This window comes from Entelurus aequoreus, linkage group LG08, assembly GCF_033978785.1.
Source record: "Entelurus aequoreus isolate RoL-2023_Sb linkage group LG08, RoL_Eaeq_v1.1, whole genome shotgun sequence".
In the NCBI taxonomy this organism is placed as follows: domain Eukaryota; kingdom Metazoa; phylum Chordata; class Actinopteri; order Syngnathiformes; family Syngnathidae; genus Entelurus; species Entelurus aequoreus.
Genome location: NC_084738.1, coordinates 62596355 through 62615724, shown reverse-complemented (window position 1 = coordinate 62615724; position 19370 = coordinate 62596355). Strand labels below are relative to the sequence as shown.

General features: G+C 37.9%; 1 protein-coding gene across 2 annotated transcripts in view; it reads left to right on the top strand.

The window, feature by feature from the left end:
- fibcd1b (fibrinogen C domain containing 1b) overlaps positions 1-19370 on the top strand; it is a 404668-nt gene that overhangs the window by 110308 nt on the left and 274990 nt on the right. Inside the window, exon 2 of one of the 2 annotated variants that reach the window (XM_062057017.1) lies at positions 8013-8096. The exons of the other annotated variant lie outside the window; for it this stretch is intronic. Coding sequence (XP_061913001.1) covers positions 8013-8096 — 84 coding nt within the window. The remainder of the gene's footprint in view (positions 1-8012; positions 8097-19370) is intronic. 2 annotated transcript variants of the gene reach the window in all.

The window sequence follows — 19370 nt, the reverse complement described above, 5'->3', positions numbered from 1 at the left end:
TTATTTTTTTTTTTTGACACCCCTACTATTTAATGTTCACTTCACTTGTACGCTTTGGAAGCTTCAACTCCTATGAGACTTGCTATTCCAACGTTGCCAGCTAGTGTCCCGACATGCATATTACAGTAGTTAGCTGTCTTTTCCGCAGCACCGCAAGATAAAATATGAATACAATGGGCCTCGCTCTGTGCGCCAACAACGCATTGGAGTGGCAGAAACACCCGTCTTGTGGGAGACAGATGGGCTGAAATGAGAAGGTTTCACCCACTCCCTTAACCACTCGGTTTCATATTATGCTGTATATATATATATATATATATACAGCATACTGGAGATTGTACTGTATCATGAAGCATAAACCACACTTGACATGAAATATAAATGTGTCTAAACACAGAAAACTCCACATTGTGGTCGTTCGAGTCTCAGTATTGAGCTTTCTGACCGCTTGCTAGAAGCACAATACTTGACAGCAGGGTTTTTTTGAAGGGGAAAAAAATAAATATTATTTCAAGAACTGTTATGCTTTCATAGATGCTTTTCTTTGTTGTTGTTGTTTTTTAGATATGTAGAAAATAGGATAGAAAAGTGGAAAAAAGGTGTGTATATATATATATATATATATATATATATATATATATATATATACACACATATATACATATATTTGTACCTTTATACATACATATATACACATATATTAACACATATATACACATTGACACATACATATACATAGATACATACGTATATACATATATACACATACATATAAACACACATATATACGTGTATGTACAAACCCCCTTTCCATATGAGTTGGGAAATTGTGTTAGATGTAAATATAAACGGAATACAATGATTTGTAAATCATTTTCAACCCATATTCAGTTGAATATGCTACAAAGACAACATATTTGATGTTCCAAACTGATAAACATTTTTTTTGGTGCAAATAACCATTAACTTTATAATTTGATGCCAGCAACACGTGACAAAGAAGTTGGGAAAGGTGGCAATAAATACTGCGAAAGTTGAGGAATGCTCATCAAACACTTATTTGGAACATCCCACAGGTGAACAGGCAAATTGGGAACAGGTGGGTGCCATGATTGGGTATAAAAGTAGATTCCATGAAATGCGCAGTCGTTCACAAACAAGGATGGGGCGAGGGTCACCACTTTGTCAACAAATGTGTGAGCAAATTGTTGAACAGTTTAAGAAAAACCTTTCTCAACCAGCTTTTGCAAGGAATTTAGGGATTTCACCATCTACGGTCCGTAATATCATCAAAGGGTTCAGAGAATCTGGAGAAATCACTGCACGTAAGCAGCTAAGCCCGTGACCTTCGATCCCTCAGGCTGCACTGCATCAACAAGCGACATCAGTGTGTAAAGGATATCACCACATGGAACACTTCAGAAACCCACTGTCAGTAATTACAGTTGGTCGCTACATCTGTAAGTGCAAGTTAAAACTCTCCTATGCAAGGCGAAAACCGTTTATCAACAACACCCAGAAACGCCGTCGGCTTCGCTGGGCCTGAGCTCATCTAAGATGGACTGATACAAAGTGGAAAAGTGTTCTGTGGTCTGACGAGTCCACATTTCAAATTGTTTTTGGAAACTGTGGACGTCGTGTCCTCCGGACCAAAGAGGAAAAGAACCATCCGGATTGTTATAGGCGCAAAGTTGAAAAGCCAGCATCTGTGATGGTATGGGGGTGTATTAGTGCCCAAGACATGGGTAACTTACACATCTGTGAAGGCGCCATTAATGCTGAAAGGTACATACAGGTTTTGGAGCAACATATGTTTTTTTTCTCGATTTTGTCTCGTATTGTTGTAAATCAGACATTTAAGGCTACATTATTGTTATTATTTTTTAATTTCACAATAAGTGAACAAAAACTAAATATATTATTGGCTCCCATTTACATCAATTGAGTTTTGCCCTCAAAGCTTTCTTGTATCCAAAAATGTACTCCCTCACAAAAAACACCCAAACATTTGTTTCAAATTCATAACAACAAGAAAAAAGATGATAAACTGATACTATACCAGGTATCAACATCTGGATCGAACACCCCTACTTTACGGTGAAGTTTTGGCGGTTAGCTCCTCGTGTCGTCCTGCTCGGTGTGTGCAGCATGCCTCGCCAATTCCTTTTCCTCTAGTCCTCCAGTGATAACGCTACTTGGAAGGATCAACCAATCAAAGGTTATTCATACAGCCCTTAATCACGAGTGTCTCAAAGGGCTGCACAAGCCACGACGACATCCTCGGCTCAGATAACGTTATTTTCCAGAGGGTCGGTGTCAAAATTTTAGACTGAACAAAGCCGCGGGCCAAGGTTGAACAAATTAACCTCTCAATAGGGACCCAAACAAGTTTTGCATTGGATATTGAACAAGCAAGGCTTATATGACTTTATAGTGACATGCAAAATCCAGTTTCAAATAATAATATTAATTTTAAAATATCAATGGCATATCAAATACAATTTAAATAAAAATGGAATGCCTCTTTTCAATTTGCAGCCTTTTGAGGTAAATATCAAAATAAACTTTTCCCACAGGCTAATGATAAATGTGAAAATAAAATAACAATAATGAATGAATCCAACATTCAAGCCTTGAAGTAGCGAGAGAAAGTGCATGAATAAAACGTTAATTATTGCTCAGTTTGCTACACTGATTAGCTTTAACACTGAATATGGAACAAGCAACGCTTATATAACTTAATAGTGCAAAAATCAACTGTCAAAAAACAAACGAAAAAACATCAATGGTATATTAAATACAATGTAAATAAAAAATGTAATGCCTCTTTTCTATTTACAGCCTTCTGAGGTAAATATCAACATTAACTTGGTGGGCGGGGGCGGGGTTTGGTGGTAGCGGGGGGTGGGGGGGGTGTATATTGTAGTGTCCCGGAAGAGTTAGTGCTGCAAGGGGTTCTGGGTATTTATTCTGTTGTGTTTATGTTGTGTTACGGTGCGGATGTTCTCCCGAAATGTGTTTGTCATTCTTGTTCGGTGTGGGTTCACAGTGTGGCGCAAATTTGTAACAGTGTTAAAGTTGTTTATGCGGTTCACCCTCAGTGTGACCTGTATGGCTGTTGATCAAGTATGCATTGCATTCACTTGTGTGTGTGTGTGTGTGTGTGTGTGTGTGTGTGTGTGTGTGTGTGTGTGTGTGTGTGTGTGTGTGTGTGTGTGTGTGTGTGTGTGTGTGTGTGTGTAAGAGCCGCATGTAGTATGTGACTGGATCGGCATGCTGTTTGTATGGAGGAAAAGCGAATGTGATGACAGGTTGTAGAGGACGCTGAAGGCATGCCCCCAATTATGTTGTCCCGGTGGAAGTCAGGAGAAATTCGGGAGGGGCACTGAAATCCGGGAGGGTTGGCATATATGAGTATTAGCACCGCCGCTGTATAATACCGGCGGGCTACCTCTAATGTTAATTTGATTTTGCCTCAAGGGCCAAATGAAATTAGACGGCGGGCCAGATTTGGCCCGCGGGCCAGAGTTTGACACCCATGATGTAACTCCTTTCATGTAAACACTGGGCCACAACTAGAGCACAGATCAGTCAAAAAAGGCAAATATCGTCTCTAATAAATATGTGATCAAATGTTATCATATTGGAACAATACTGCTTTATGTCTGCAGGATTAGAAGCCATTGCAATATTTATAATACATTTTTTAGTGCAGTCATGTGGTCTCTTGGAAGCCAGCGTGCACTTTTAAGCAGTTAAATGTGTGCGTGGGCTGATGTGTGCGTTTGTGTGTTTTTGTGCGCGCATTATCTCCCTGCGCTAATTGAGCAATTTCACCACGGGAGCGTCTGCTTTGAAGGTCAGGGAACAAGGTGCTCTCTCCTGAGAAATAAAAATAAAAAATACAAACAAAAAACCCGCGCTATCCTCCCACCAGCACTTTTTAGAATTGCTGCAGATTTACTTGTGAAAGCAATAAAACCACTCTTGAGGTGTTCACATGTTTGTGAACGCTGATTCATCCACCTTTTTTTCATTCGGAGCTGCAAGGACGAAGGCGTCAAATGTTCCTGCGGCTTTTCAAAACAAAAGCGCCTGCTCTGACGGGTCCCTTACATTCTTAACGAGCGACATCTCGTCGAAAAAAAGATGAATGTTGTGCCAATTGTACTAATAATAATAATAATAGATTTTATTTGTAAAAAGCACTTTACATTGAGTAAACAACCTCAAAGTGCTACAGTGTATTAAACTAAATAAAAATAAAAAGAGAATGAAAAAAAAATAAAAATAAAAACTACAACAGCCAAATTGCTAAAACTAGTACGCATATATCTAAAAAAAGGCTATTATAAAAAGAAGGGTTTTTAAACCTTTTTTAAAAAGCGCCGTAAAAATGGCTGCCCCGTCGGCGGTCTCGTCTTGTCTCCCTGTAACGTATGTCTGCTCTTAGTGGGACTGTGCCGAAAATATACTTTTCAGTTCTTATGTGTCTTGTGCATGTTAAAGGCCTACTGAAATAATTTGTATTTATTTAAACGGGGATAGCAGATCCATTCTATGTGTCATACTTGATCATTGTGCGATATTGCCATATTTTTGCTGAAAGGATTTAGTATAGAACAACAACGATAAAGTTCGCAACTTTTGGTCTCTGATTAAAAAAAAAAGCCTTGCCCCTACCGGAAGTAGCGTGACGTAGTCAGTTGTTCACTTCCTCATATTGTCCTTTTGTTTTCAACGCAGCTAGAGCAATTCGGACCGAGAAAGCGACGATTACCCCATTAATTTGAGCGAGGATGAAAGATTTGTGGATGAGGAACGTTAGAGTGACGGACTAGACTGCAGTGCAAGACATATCTTTTTTCGCTCTGACCGTAACTTAGGTACAAGCTGGCTCATTGGATTCTACACTCTCTCCTTTTTCTGTTGTGGATCACGGATTTTTATTTTAAACCACCTCGGATACTATATCCTCTTGAAAATGAGAGTCGAGAACGCGAAATGGACATTCACAGTGACTTTTATCTCCACGACAATACATCGACAAAGCTCTTTAGCTACTGAGCTAACGTGATAGCATCTGGCTCAAATGCAGATAGAAACAAAATAAATAAATCCCTGACTGGAAGGATAAACAGAAGATCAACAATACTATTAAACCATGTACATGTAACTACACGGTTAATAATTCTCAGCCTGGCAAAGCTTAACAATGCTGTTGCTAGTGACGCTGAAGCTAACTTAGCAACCGGACCTCACAGAGCTATGATAAAAAAATTAGCGCTCCACCTACGCCAGCCAGCCCTCATCTGCTCATCAACACCCGTGCTCACCTGCGTTCCAGCGATCGACGCCGCTACGAAGGACTTCAACCAATCACAGATGCGGATGGCGGCTAGCATCGGCTAGCGCGTCTGCTATCCAAGTAAGTACTCCTTGTTGTGTTGCTGCAGCCAGCCGCTAATACACCGATCCCACCTACAACTTTCTTCTTTGCAATCTCCATTGTTCATTAAACAAATTGCAAAAGATTCACCAACACAGATGTCCAGAATACTGTGGAATTATAAAATAAAAACAGAGCTTTTTGTATTGGCTTCAATGGGCTACCGATACTCCTGTTTCACTGGCTACGTCACGCGCATACGTCATCATCCAAAGGCGTTTTCAACCGGAAGTTTAGCGGGAAATTTAAAATTGCACTTTATAAGTTAACCCGGCCATATTGGCATGTGTCGCAATGTTAAGATTTCATCATTGATATATAAACTATCAGACTGCGTGGTCGGTAGTAGTGGGTTTCAGTAGGCTTTTAAGAATTGACAATAAATCATCTTGAATCTTGAATCTTGAAAAGCATCCACAGTCTGTGGTGCCCTCAGGTGGTCAGGGAGAGCGTTCCACAGACTGGGAGCGGCCGAGCAGAAAGCCCGGTCTCCCATTGTTCGTAGCTTTGTCCTCGGAGGTTGGAGGAGGTTAGCCTGTCCGGAGCGGAGGTGTCGTGTGGAGGATTTGGGGGTGAGTAGTTCTTTGAGGTAGAGGGGGGCATTTCCATGGAGGCACTGGTGGGTTAGTAGGGAGACTTTGTATTCAATCCTGAGTGAAACAGGAAGCCAGTGAAGGGATTTGAGAGTTGGTGTGATATGGTCATATTTCCGCACTCTCATCAGGATCCTAGCAGCACTATTCTGTATGTATTGCAGCTTCTGGATGTTCTTGCTGGGGATCCCGACAAGAAGTGTGTTGCAGTAGTCTGACCTGGAGGAGACAAAGGCGTGGACGACTAGCGTGTAGTTTACCTGGATTCAGTAAATCCCAGTAGGAAGGGCATTCATAGGGGTCCCAATTGTCACTACGTTGATTATGTTTGCTGGACTGTTTTTCTGTTTTGAGGGATGGCTACGGAATGTGGTACTTCCAGGTACCAGTTTGCGTAAACTCAAGCGGTGCCATATTTCGATACCTGTGAAGCACGTGCTAATCTTCTCCGCTGTCCGGGTCACCCTCTGCAGGGCTTTCCTGTCTGCAGCAGAGCAGGCAGCATACATATATATATATATATATATATATATATATATATATATATATATATATATATATATATATATATATATATATATATATATATATATATATATATATATATATATATATATATGTATATATATATATATATATATATATATATATATATATGTATATATATATATATATATATATATATATATATATATATATATATATATGTATATATATATATAATATATATACACTACCGTTCAAAAGTTTGGGGTCACCCAAACAATTTTGTGGAATAGCCTTCATTTCTAAGAACAAGAATAGACTGTCGAGTTTCAGATGAAAGTTCTCTTTTTCTGGCCATTTTGAGCGTTTAATTGACCCCACAAATGTGATGCTCCAGAAACTCAATCTGCTCAAAGGAAGGTCAGTTTTGTAGCTTCTGTAAGGAGCTAAACTGTTTTCAGATGTGTGAACATGATTGCACAAGGGTTTTCTAATAATCAATTAGCCTTCTGAGCCAATGAGCAAACACATTGTACCATTAGAACACTGGAGTGATAGTTGCTGAAAATGGGCCTCTATACACCTATGTAGATATTGCACCAAAAACCAGACATTTGCAGCTAGAATAGTCATTTACCACATTAGCAATGTATAGAGTGTATTTCTTTACAGTTAAGACTAGTTTAAAGTTATCTTCATTGAAAAGTACAGTGCTTTTACTTCAAAAATAAGGACATTTCAATGTGACCCCAAACTTTTGAACGGTAGTGTATATATATATATATATATATATATATATATATATATATATATATATATATATATATATATATATATATATATATATATATATATATATATATATATATATATATATTTGGCAACACACCAAAACCTATGCACTACTGCCATCTTATGTCTTGGAATTGCAACTGCATGCAAATTCTACCATCCAATACTTGCAAATGAGACTTTAAAGTGTAAGAAAACAAGATATAACAACAACAAAAAAACATTTAAAATAAACAAAATGTTGTTTTTAAACAACTAACATTTGTTAGCACTTGAACACACACAACATGAGTACTGGTATTGATTCCCAGGCACCTGGGATTGTTACGGTATCAGTTCAAATGTTAATGGCACCTTTATCTTGAGCTGCATTATTATGATGTACATTTTATGTTTCATTATTAGTATTTATGAATTGTGTGAATGATGTCGTTTAAACAGAAAAAAAAATCCCTATTTTTACAATGTGAAAGCACTTATGCACACTAAAGTACGCAAGTGCCATCGTCTTAAATTCCGTGCAGTGCACTTAGCATGGAAAGTGCGCATCTGCCATTTCAGACCGATCTCCATGGTGACGCAAAATATCATCAGCACGCATTTGAGTCATGCATGTTGTACATGTGAGCCCGTGAAAGTGGCGCTAAGAACACACAACAACACTGGTGGCCTTGTGTGTTTGTCCAATGCAGACGTTCTGCGAGTGTGTGCCCGGCTCCTCGCAGCTCAAACACCGCTGGTCCGACTCTGAAAGTACCAGGGAGACACCGGCCAAGGTAAGGCCCCAGAACCTCCGTCGTAACAATGGCAAACAGCCACCAGGGGGCGTGGTACTAACCAGTCGGAATCAGCAATCCCGTTCACTTGTTGTGCTATCAAACCTAATAAACGCAAATAAGGACGTTTACAAAAGCAGAAATAAAAGCATACATTTGTATCACCTTCTCACCCAACGATTAAGCGCCACCGGACACCGTTTTCGTCACACCCTGCTTTGTTTACGTCTGTGTGAGGGAGGACTGCTGATACCCGATGTACTTTGCGGCCGAGAATACCGTATTTTCCAACTCTCTAACTAATGTTCCTTAGGCGAATAATGTAAACTCACCACACCGGTATGTTTTAGCGCTTTCATGGCGAGTTTACTGACAGATATATGTAAGAACTTTACACTACTTTATATTATAAATGGCAACAGCTGGGGATGAATGTCCCATAACAAGAAGATAGAGAAAAATAAGAAGTTTATCGACTACGGTGTCGGCACGGACTACAAAGGCGGATGCGTGCAATTTTTCAGGATTTATGCAGATCCCAAATACACATCAGCAGGTACCAGAAGATAAGAAAAGTTGCTTTTGCATAATATTGCGAAACAAAACGTCAGATGACATTGCAAAATAAATCATTGTTCAGAACCATGAACGCAGCTGTCATGTCTGATATTGGTGGTCCGAAGAACCCGGAAGCGCAAGACTTCCACATGGTGGTTCTTTGGTCTAAATGTTGCATAGATGATGTTTTACTGATCATCTTCAAGCCGCTTTCTGGCAGTCACCTCCGGATGTGCCGTTTTTTGGGCGGTCTTATTTACGTGGCTCACCATCGGCAGCATCTTCTCCCCGTCATCTTTGTTGTAGCGGTGTAGCGTGCAAGGACGGGGGTGGAAGAAGTGTCAAAAGATGGAGCTAACTGTTTTAATGACATTCAGACTCTTTCAAATCAATAACGGAGCAGCATATTCTAATCCGGAAACAACAACACGGCCAATGAGTCCCGTGAAAAACGGCCCTACCGGAACTCTCTAATAACTAAAGTTCCTTGGGTGAATAATGTAAACTCACCACACCGGTATGTTTTAGCGCTTTCATGGCAAGTTTACTGACAGATTTAAGTAATAACTTTACACTACTTTATATTATAAATGGCAACAGCTGGGGATGAATGTCCCATAACAAGAAGATAGAGAAAAATAAGAAGTTTATCGACTATGGCGTTGGCACGGACTACAAAGGCGGAAGCGCACAATTTTTCAGGATTCATGCAGATCCCAAATACAGATCAGCAGGTACCAGAAGGTAAGAACAGTTGCTTTAGCATAATATTGCGAAACAAAACGTCAGATGACATTGCAAAATAAATCATTGTTCAGAACCATGAACGCAGCTGTCATGTCTGATATTGGTGGTCCGAAGAACCCGGAAGCGCAAGACTTACACACGATGGTTCTTTGGTCTAAATGTTGCATAGATGATGTTTTACTGATCATCTTCAAGCCGCTTTCTGGCAGTCACCTCCGGATGCGCCGCTTTTTGGGCGGTCTTATTTACGTGGCTCACCATCGGCAGCATCTTCTCCCCGTCATCTTTGTTGTAGCGGTGTAGCGTGCAAGGACGGGGGTGGAAGAAGTGTCAAAAGATGGAGCTAACTGTTTTAATGACATTCAGACTCTTTCAAATCAATAACGGAGCAGCATATTCTAATCCGGAAACAACAACACGGCCAATGTGTCCCGTGAAAAACGGCCCTACCGGAACTCTCTAATAACTAAAGTTCCTTGGGTGAATAATGTAAACTCACCACACCGGTATGTTTTAGCGCTTTCATGGCAAGTTTACTGACAGATTTAAGTAATAACTTTACACTACTTTATATTATAAATGGCAACAGCTGGGGATGAATGTCCCATAACAAGAAGATAGAGAAAAATAAGAAGTTTATCGACTATGGCGTTGGCACGGACTACAAAGGCGGAAGCGCACAATTTTTCAGGATTCATGCAGATCCCAAATACAGATCAGCAGGTACCAAAAGGTAAGAACAGTTGCTTTAGCATAATATTGCGAAACAAAACGTCAGATGACATTGCAAAATAAATCATTGTTCAGAACCATGAACGCAGCTATCATGTCTGATATTGGTGGTCCGAAGAACCCGGAAGCGCAAGACTTCCACACGATGGTTCTTTGGTCTAAATGTTGCATAGATGATGTTTTACTGATCATCTTCAAGCCGCTTTCTGGCAGTCACCTCCGGAGGCGCCGTTTTGTGAGCGGTCTTATTTACGTGGCTCACCATCGGCAGCATCTTCTCCCCGTCATCTTTGTTGTAGCGGTGTAGCGTGCAAGGACGGGGGTGGAAGAAGTGTCAAAAGATGGAGCTAACTGTTTTAATGACATTCAGACTCTTTCAAATCAATAACGGAGCAGCATATTCTAATCCGGAAACAACAACACGGCCAATGTGTCCCGTGAAAAACGGCCCTACCGGAACTCTCTAATAACTAAAGTTCCTTGGGTGAATAATGTAAACTCACCACACCGGTATGTTTTAGCGCTTTCATGGCGAGTTCACAGACAGATATAAGTAAGAACTTTACACTCCTTTATATTAGAAATGGCAACAGCTGGGGATGAATGTCCCATAACAAGAATATAGAGAAAAATAAGAAGTTTATCGACTACGGTGTTGGCACGGACTACAAAGGCGGAAGCGCGCAATTTTTCAGGATTCATGCAGATCCCAAATACAGATCAGCAGGTACCAGAAGGTAAGAAAAGTTGCTTTAGCATAATATTGCGAAACAAAACGTCAGATGACATTGCAAAATAAATCATTGTTCAGAACCATGAACGCAGCTGTCATGTCCGTGATTGGTGGTCCGAAGAACCCGGAAGCTTAAGACTTCCACATGATGGTTCTTTGGTCTAAATGTTGCATAGATTATGTTTTACTGATCATTTTCAAGCTGCTTTCTGGCAGTCACCTCCGGATGCGCCGTTTTGTGGGCGGTCTTATTTACGTGGCTCACCTTCGGCAGCGTCTTCTCCCCGTCATCTGTGTTGTAGCGGAGTAGCGTGCAAGAACGGGAGTGGAAGAAGTGTCAAAAGATGGAGCTAACTGTTTTAATGACATTCAGACTCTTTCAAATCAATAACGGAGCAGCATATTCTAATCCAGAAACAACAACACCGCCAATGTGTCCCGTGAAAATCCGTCCGACCGGAACTCTCTAATAACTAAAGTTCCTTGGGCGAATAATGTAAACTCACCACACCGGTATGTTTTAGCGCTTTCATGGCGAGTTTACTGACAGATATATGTAAGAACTTTACACTACTTTATATTAGAAATGGCAACAGCGGAGGATGAATGTCCCATAACAAGAAGACACAAGACAGATGTTACAACATTTGAACAATGATGACGAAAACTGTTTTCTCTGTCGTGTCCGTGTCGTGTCAGAAATTGTTATGCGCTTATTTTGTTATTTGATTTTGTGCGTGGCATAGATTTGCCGTGCGCAGAGGACGCTTGAGCACTGCCCAATTGCATAGGCGCGCACCTTAGAGGGAACATCGGTCACATCCATGTTGCCAGTTACACACCGCCACCTTCGACTGGCTACTGCCACCGGTAAAGTTACTAAACATGACAGACCTTAGCAAATCTAAAAGGCGTCGTTACGATTCTCAACTTATTCACGACAAAACCAGGCACAAAATGACGATTTGTATCGGGGGATGCCTTTGAAAGATGGAGACAATTGAAGGTAGGCATGTACGTTTTCTTATTACTTGTAATAAATGGAAATTGACATTTGGTATGTAAACTATATTGTCCAATACAGTCTATGATATTGTCTAACAAAGCTGGTATGTTCCACCGTTGAGGTGTTGGGTTGTTATTTCCCCATTACTGGGCCCACATGGATGTGGGGGTGCCTTCTTCCGCCATCGCAGCCGTTGTGGTAGTTCTTACATTCACCGTCTTCCGCCTGCTCCGCCGTTGAGGTCTTTACCGTATCCCTGGCTAGGGGTCAGTCAGGTACTAGGCCTTTGCCAAGGCCAAAATAAAATTAGATAAACTAAATAAATAATAATACAATCTAATTGATAAGCAACCTAAAAGGGGAACTGCACTTTCTTTGGAATTTTGCAAGATGCGGTTGATGAGAGTCACGGTTGTAGCCTTCAAAAGAGCCCTCTAAAACAAGGGGTCCCCAAACTACGTATTTTTTTAGATGACAAAACATTGAACGCCGATAAAGTTAGCAGTTACATCAAGGAAGAATGAGCATCCCAATAAACAAACTAAAGACTTTATAAACAAGTTGTGACAACGTTCCCGACACATCGCCTGCCGCATGTTTCCTCACCTCATTAACTCTCAGCCACAGCAGCTGATGGGCGCCGTATTGAGAAAATAAAAGCAACATCGAATAGTTTTATGTTGCCTTCTTGAGACCGCCGAAAAATGCCTACCTCTTTAGGACCACCCTTTCTAGATATATAAAGATGTGTATTTACAACATTAATAATATATACATACTATGCAAATATAAAAAAAGTAATCTTTTATTTTTATTTTTTTATTTTTTATTTTTTTTTCTAATTGTTTTTTTTTTATCTTCATTATTTACTTCAAGTTATTACAGTATGTCTCTATGTGCATATTTATTAATTTATTTTTAATACATTTTTGGCAAAAGGGGCGCATTTTAATTTCTTACACACACTTGTTATTTCATAATTGGACCAGAGGGGGTGCACTTTTAAAACCGACACACAGTCAATTTAAAGTTAAAAGTTAAAGTTAAAGTACCAATGATTGTCACACACACACTAGGTGTGGTGAAATTTGTCCTCTGCATTTGACCCATCCCCTTGGGGAGCAGTGGGCAGCAGCGGCGCCGCGCCCGGGAATCATTTTGGTGATTTAACCCCCAATTCCAACCCTTGATGCTGAGTGCCGGAACGTTAGCATGTTAGTAAGCTAGCATGCTAGCTTGTTTGCTACTTTCTATGTCTACACCAGGGGTCACCAACGCGGTGCCCGCGGGCACCAGGTCGCCCGTAAGGACCAGATGAGTCGCCCGCGGGCCTGTTCTAAAAAAAAAAAAAAAAAAAAAAAAAAATTACAAAAAAAAAAATATATATATATATATATATTTTTTTTTTTTAAAATTAAATCTACATAGAAAAAACACAAGATACACTTTCAATCAGTGCATCAACCCAAACAACCTCCTCCATGCACACTCATCCACACCCACTCACACAAAAGGGGTTATTTCTTTCTGCTACCAATATTCTGGTTCCCACAACATAGACAACACATCTGCAAGGGACACAGTCCCTGAACACAACATAGACAACACATCTGCAAGGGACACAGTCCCTGAAGCACACATGATTGTATAGGCTGCTGGTCCACTAACATTTTCATTAATTACTATTTTTTATGTCATTATTTTTATATTGTTTTACTTTCTTTTTTATCCAAGAAAATGTTTTTTATTTATTTATCTTATTTTATTTTTATTTTTTTTAAAAAGGGCCTTATCTTCAACAGACCAGGTTGTCAATGAAATTAGATTTTTTAAACCAGGTCCAGTCCAGATAATGTCCAAGTCGGACTCAGCAACACACACCTTCATTCATGTACACAGAAACAAATTAGGGAACACAACAGATTGCATATAATTTATAAACAAAATTAAATTTTCAAAATAAGCATTTATGTACAGTCCAGATTATGTCCAGGTCACTCAAATTAGGGAACACAACAACAGATATCATATAATCTATAAACATAATTATACTTTCAAAATAAGCCTTTGAGGACTTCTCATCTTTTTTTAATGTTTTTTGGCATCATTATCGTTTTCAACCATGTAACTTTCTAAAGTTAGAAAATACTGAATAAATGTTTTAAAGAAAGTAATACTAAGTGAATATCTGTTGTTGGCCTTAAAAATAAACATTTTACCGAGTACTATAATTAAATTGACTAAATCATGATTGTCAATGAACTCTCCTAAAATAACAGAAACCACATTAAGCTTCATAAACAAACCAATCCTTAAACACATTTTTTCAACTTCCACCCAAAACAAAGACACAATATGACAATACCAAAACAAATGCAGGGCGGATTCAGGCTCCTGACAACAAAATCGGCAATCATCTGACTCTGTCGTATTCCATAATTTTAACATTTTCCCTGTGGGTAAGAAGTTATAAATAATTTTAATTTGAAAATAACGATTTTGCACATCGATAGTGGTTTTATAGATTAGTTTGAATATGGCATCCCATGGCAACGGGCAGTCAAAAAAGTCCTCCCATTTTACATTTGTGTTGTATGAGGCAGCCTTCAAAGATTTCTTTATTAAATAAAAATTATATATTTTTCTATTTATTTTAGTTCCTTTTTGCCAACTAGAATTTCTTAATAGAGGTTTACAAACTAATAATTTAGTAGTTCCATAATTAATTATTTGTTTCCATCTTTTCCCAATTACTCCAGTTAGTTGATAAAATGAAAAGCTTGAGCAAGCATCACCATACATAGCTCTAAATTCATCATACTTCATAATTTTACCATTCTCATTGATAATATCATTGACAAAAATGATTCCTCTTTCAAACATATTTTTCCAAAAGAAAGGCTTTCCATCTATTACAATATTAGAGTGCATCCATATTATCTGCTGCAAAATATCGTCTCTTTTTTCTGGCACATAAAATTGAAAACACCACTATGCTATGAGTGGATTGTTTCCTTTATGAACCCCGCCATGTTTCCCAGCAGACTCTCTGGGAGGGGATCACTTGTAAAAAAGGATACCATTTCTTTTGATACAGTACATGTTTTTTGTCCAACAGGACATTTGTGTACCACTCAATGTTTAAATACATCTTTGGAACAATTGATGCTTTTAAAGACAGACACATAGCTTCAAGGTTGAGAAGTTTCAGGCCCCCATATTCATACTCTTTGTACAAAACCTTTCTTTTCATCTTTTCTGGTTTGCCGTTCCAGACAAAATCGAAGACCCTCCGCTCATAAATCTTAAAGTTTTGTGATGGAGCTGATAATGACAAAAACAAATAAATAAATTGAGGAATAATTAACGAGTTGACAATAGACATTTTACCATACAAGGTTAGGGATTTCCCTTTCCATAATTGCATAATTTTGTCCAGCTTTCTTAGTCAATTATCATAATTTACTGAGCCTAGATCTTCCAGATTTTCTGGGACAACAACACCAAGTATGTTAACTGGTCCATCTGTCCACAAAACAGGCACTTTGCATTCCATTCGAAAGGACGTTCCCTTTAGATTTCCGACCCTTAACATTTTACATTTATCATAATTAAGCTTAAGGCCAGATTGCTGTGAAAATATGTCCAAAAGATTAAGAAGGTTCCGCAAACAATGAGGAAAAATCTTATCTTTGTGAATCAGCCTTTTCTGACATGAACTTCATCAAGAACAAACACAGAACACGCCTCACTGATGCACATCTGCAAGACTCACTCAGAGTTGCAGTGTCAAGTTACACACCAGAGTACAACACACTAGTTAACAGCATGCAATGCCAGGCTTCCCACTAACTGACAAAGAAACAGATAACAGATTTGGTGTCCAGTTCAAAGTGTGACATGATTTAAAAATTTGAGAGTTTACTTTTGTATTTTACATGAGTTATTATTTGTACAAACATGGTGCAAAGTAATTCATGATTTGTTAAAAAATGTTAGTGGCTAGCTAGTTAAAATGGGATATTGTGATTTCACAAGACTGTCTTAGAAGTGATCATTTGAAAATGTTCAATTTGAAAAATCTGCACTTAGAGAAAATATAAAAATAAAGTGTTACATATTGATATTTATCTGTTTCTATATATATTTATTGTGAGAAATCATTATTATATGATCAGTGTTTCCACAAAGATAAATATCATTAATTATTAATAATAACAGAGTTAAAGGTAAATTGAGCAAATTGGCTACTTCTGGCAATTTATTTAAGTGTGTATCAAACTGGTAGCCCTTCGCATTAATCAGTACCCAAGAAGTAGCCCTTGGTTTCAAAAAGGTTGGTGACCCCTGGTCTACACCAACAAATACTGCATTTTGGTATTTCTTCTTACCCAGTCATTTGCTAGCTTCTTAACTTTAGCATGTTATTATGCTAAAATTAGCATTAAAACGTTCTAACCCTTACCCTAACATATACAAACTATGCAAATATAAAAAAGGTAAGCTTTTAGTTATTTTATTTTATTTATAATCTGTAATTGGTTTTTAATCTTCATTATTTACTTCAAGTTATTACAGTATGTCTCTACATACATATTTATTTAGTATTTTTTTAATACATTTTTGGCAAAGGGGGCGCATTGCAATTGCTTACACACACTTGTTAGTTCATATGTTGACCAGAGGGGGAGCATTTTTAAAACCGACACACAGTCAATTTGAACGTTAGCATGTTAGTAAGCTAGCATGCTTACGTTTTATGCGAGCTTTTTTGCTACTTTCTATGTCTACACCAACAAATTCTGCATTTTGGTATTTCTTCTTACCCAGTCATTTGCTAGCTTCTTAACTTTAGCATGTTAGTATGCTAAAATTAGCATTAAAACGTTCTAACCCTTACCCTAACATATACAAACTATGCAAATATAAAAAAGGTAAGCTTTTAGTTTAGTTATTTTATTTTATTTTAAATTCTGTAAATGGTTTTTAATCTTCATTATTTACTTCAAGTTATTACAGTATGTCTCTATATACATATTTATTTAATATTTTTTTAATACATTTTTGGCAAAGGGGGCGCTTGCAATTTCTTACACACACTTGTAATTTCATATGTTGACCAGAGGGGGAGCACTTTTTAAACCGACACACAGTCAGTTTGAACGTTAGCATGTTAGTAAGCTAGCATGCTTACATTTTATGCGAGCTTTTTTGCTACTTTCTATGTCTACACCAACAAATACTGCATTTTGGTATTTCTTCCTTACCCAGTCATTCTCTAGCTTCTTAACTTTAGCATGCTACTATGCTAAAATTAGCATTAAAACATTCTAACCTTAACCTTAACATATACAAACTATGCAAATACAAAAAAAAAATTATAATTGCTTTTTAATCTTCATTATTTATTTTGTTATTATAGTATGTTTCTATATACGTATGCATTTATTTTTTAAATTATATTTCAATTTCTTACACACACTTATTACATATGTTACTTGTTATTTCATATGTTGACCAGAGGGGGAGCACTTTTAAAACCGACACACAGTCAATTTGAAATATCCCTCCTTTTTGGGACCACCCTAATTTTGATAGATTTCACCACCAGGGGGTGAAAATGAGATCTCTATTTTTTTGGTTTTTGTAATGTGCTTAAGGCCGATGACGAATGAGTCACGGACCACAGATGGCCCCTGTGCCGCACTGTAGGCAACCCAGCTGTAGAAGCTAACTGTTAATGTCCTCTATAGTCCTATGGTCACATATGGGAAGCGGGTTGTCTTACGTCAGCACCGGAAGTCATACAATCAGCTGTTCATTAAACGTTTTTTTTGTGGGGATGAGTAGTTAAGTCCTTCTTTAGCTGCCGTCTTGTTTCATCATATATTGCTGCCTTTGCACCTGTCAATGTTTACTTTTGTATGCACATTAAATCAGCAAAACAATCCTGACTTTGGAGCAATGTTCACGGACTCTAGTATTTGGCTCTCTATTAGATGCGATGGTTTTCCGTATTGGGACCACGATTTGGGTCCTAACTTGTTGGAATTTCACAATAAAAAGGACACAATTTCACAAGAAAAACTTGAAATTTTGGCAGTATTATAACAAAAGTTATAATTTTACTCAACGCAAGTTAAGATTGTACAAGAAAAACTGAACATGTGTGCAATATTATGATACAAATTGGAATTTTACTCAATAACAGTCGCAATTTTTCAAGAAAAAGCTGAACATTTTGGCAATTTCATGAAAAGAGTCGTAATTTGACTCGACAAAAGTCACAACTTTATAAGAAAACTTTGGAGCAATGTTCACGGACTCTAATATTTGGCTCTCTATTAGATGCAATGGTTTTCCGTATTGGAACCACGGTTTGGGGCCTAACTTGTTGGAATTTCACAAGAAAAAGGTCACAATTTCACAAGAAAAACTTGGAATTTTGGCAGTATCATAATAAAAGTCATAATTTTACTCAACGCAAGTCAAGATTGTACAAGAAAAACTGAACATGTCTGCAATATTATGATACAAGTTGGAATTTTACTCAATAACAGTCGCAATTTTACAAGAAAAAAGCTGAACATTTTGGCAATTTCATGAAAAGAGTCGTAATTTGACTCGACAAAAGTCACAATTTTATAAGAAAACTTTGGAGGAATGTTCACAGACTCTAGTATTTGGCTCTCTATTAGATGCGATGGGTTTCCGTATTGGGACCACGATTTGGGTCCTAACTTGTTGGAATTTCACAAGAAAAAGGTCACAATTTCACAAGAAAACATTTGAATTTTGGCAGTTTTATAATAAAAGTCATAATTTTACTCAACGCAAGTCAAGATTGTACAAGAAAAACTGAACATGTGTGCAATATTATGATACACGTTGGAATTTTACTCAATAACAGTTGCAAATTTACAAGAAAAAGCTGAACATTTTGGCAATTTCATGAAAAGAGTCGTAATTTGACTCGACAAAAGTCACAATTTTATAAGAAAACTTTGGAGCAATGTTGACGGACTCTAGTATTTGGCTCTCTATTAGATGCAATGGTTTTCCGTATTGGAACCACGGTTTGAGTCCTAACTTGTTGTAATTTCACAGGAAAAAGGTCACAATTTCACAAGAAAAACTTGGAATTTTTCTGTATTATAATAAAAGTCATAATTTTACTCAATGCAAGTCAAGATTGTACAAGAAAAACTGAACATGTGTGCAATATTATGATACAAGTTTGAATTTTACTCAATAACAGTCGCAATTTTACAAGAAAAAGCTTAACTTTTTTGCAATTTCATGAAAAGAGTCGTAATTTTACACGAAAAAAGTCACAATTTTATAAGAAAACTTTGGGGCAATGTTCACGGACTCTACTATTTGGCTCTCTATTAGATGCGATGGTTTTCCGTATTGGGACCACGGTTTGGGTCCTAACTTGTTGGAATTTCACAAGAAAAAGGTCTCAATTTTAAAAGAAAAAATTTGAATTTTGGCA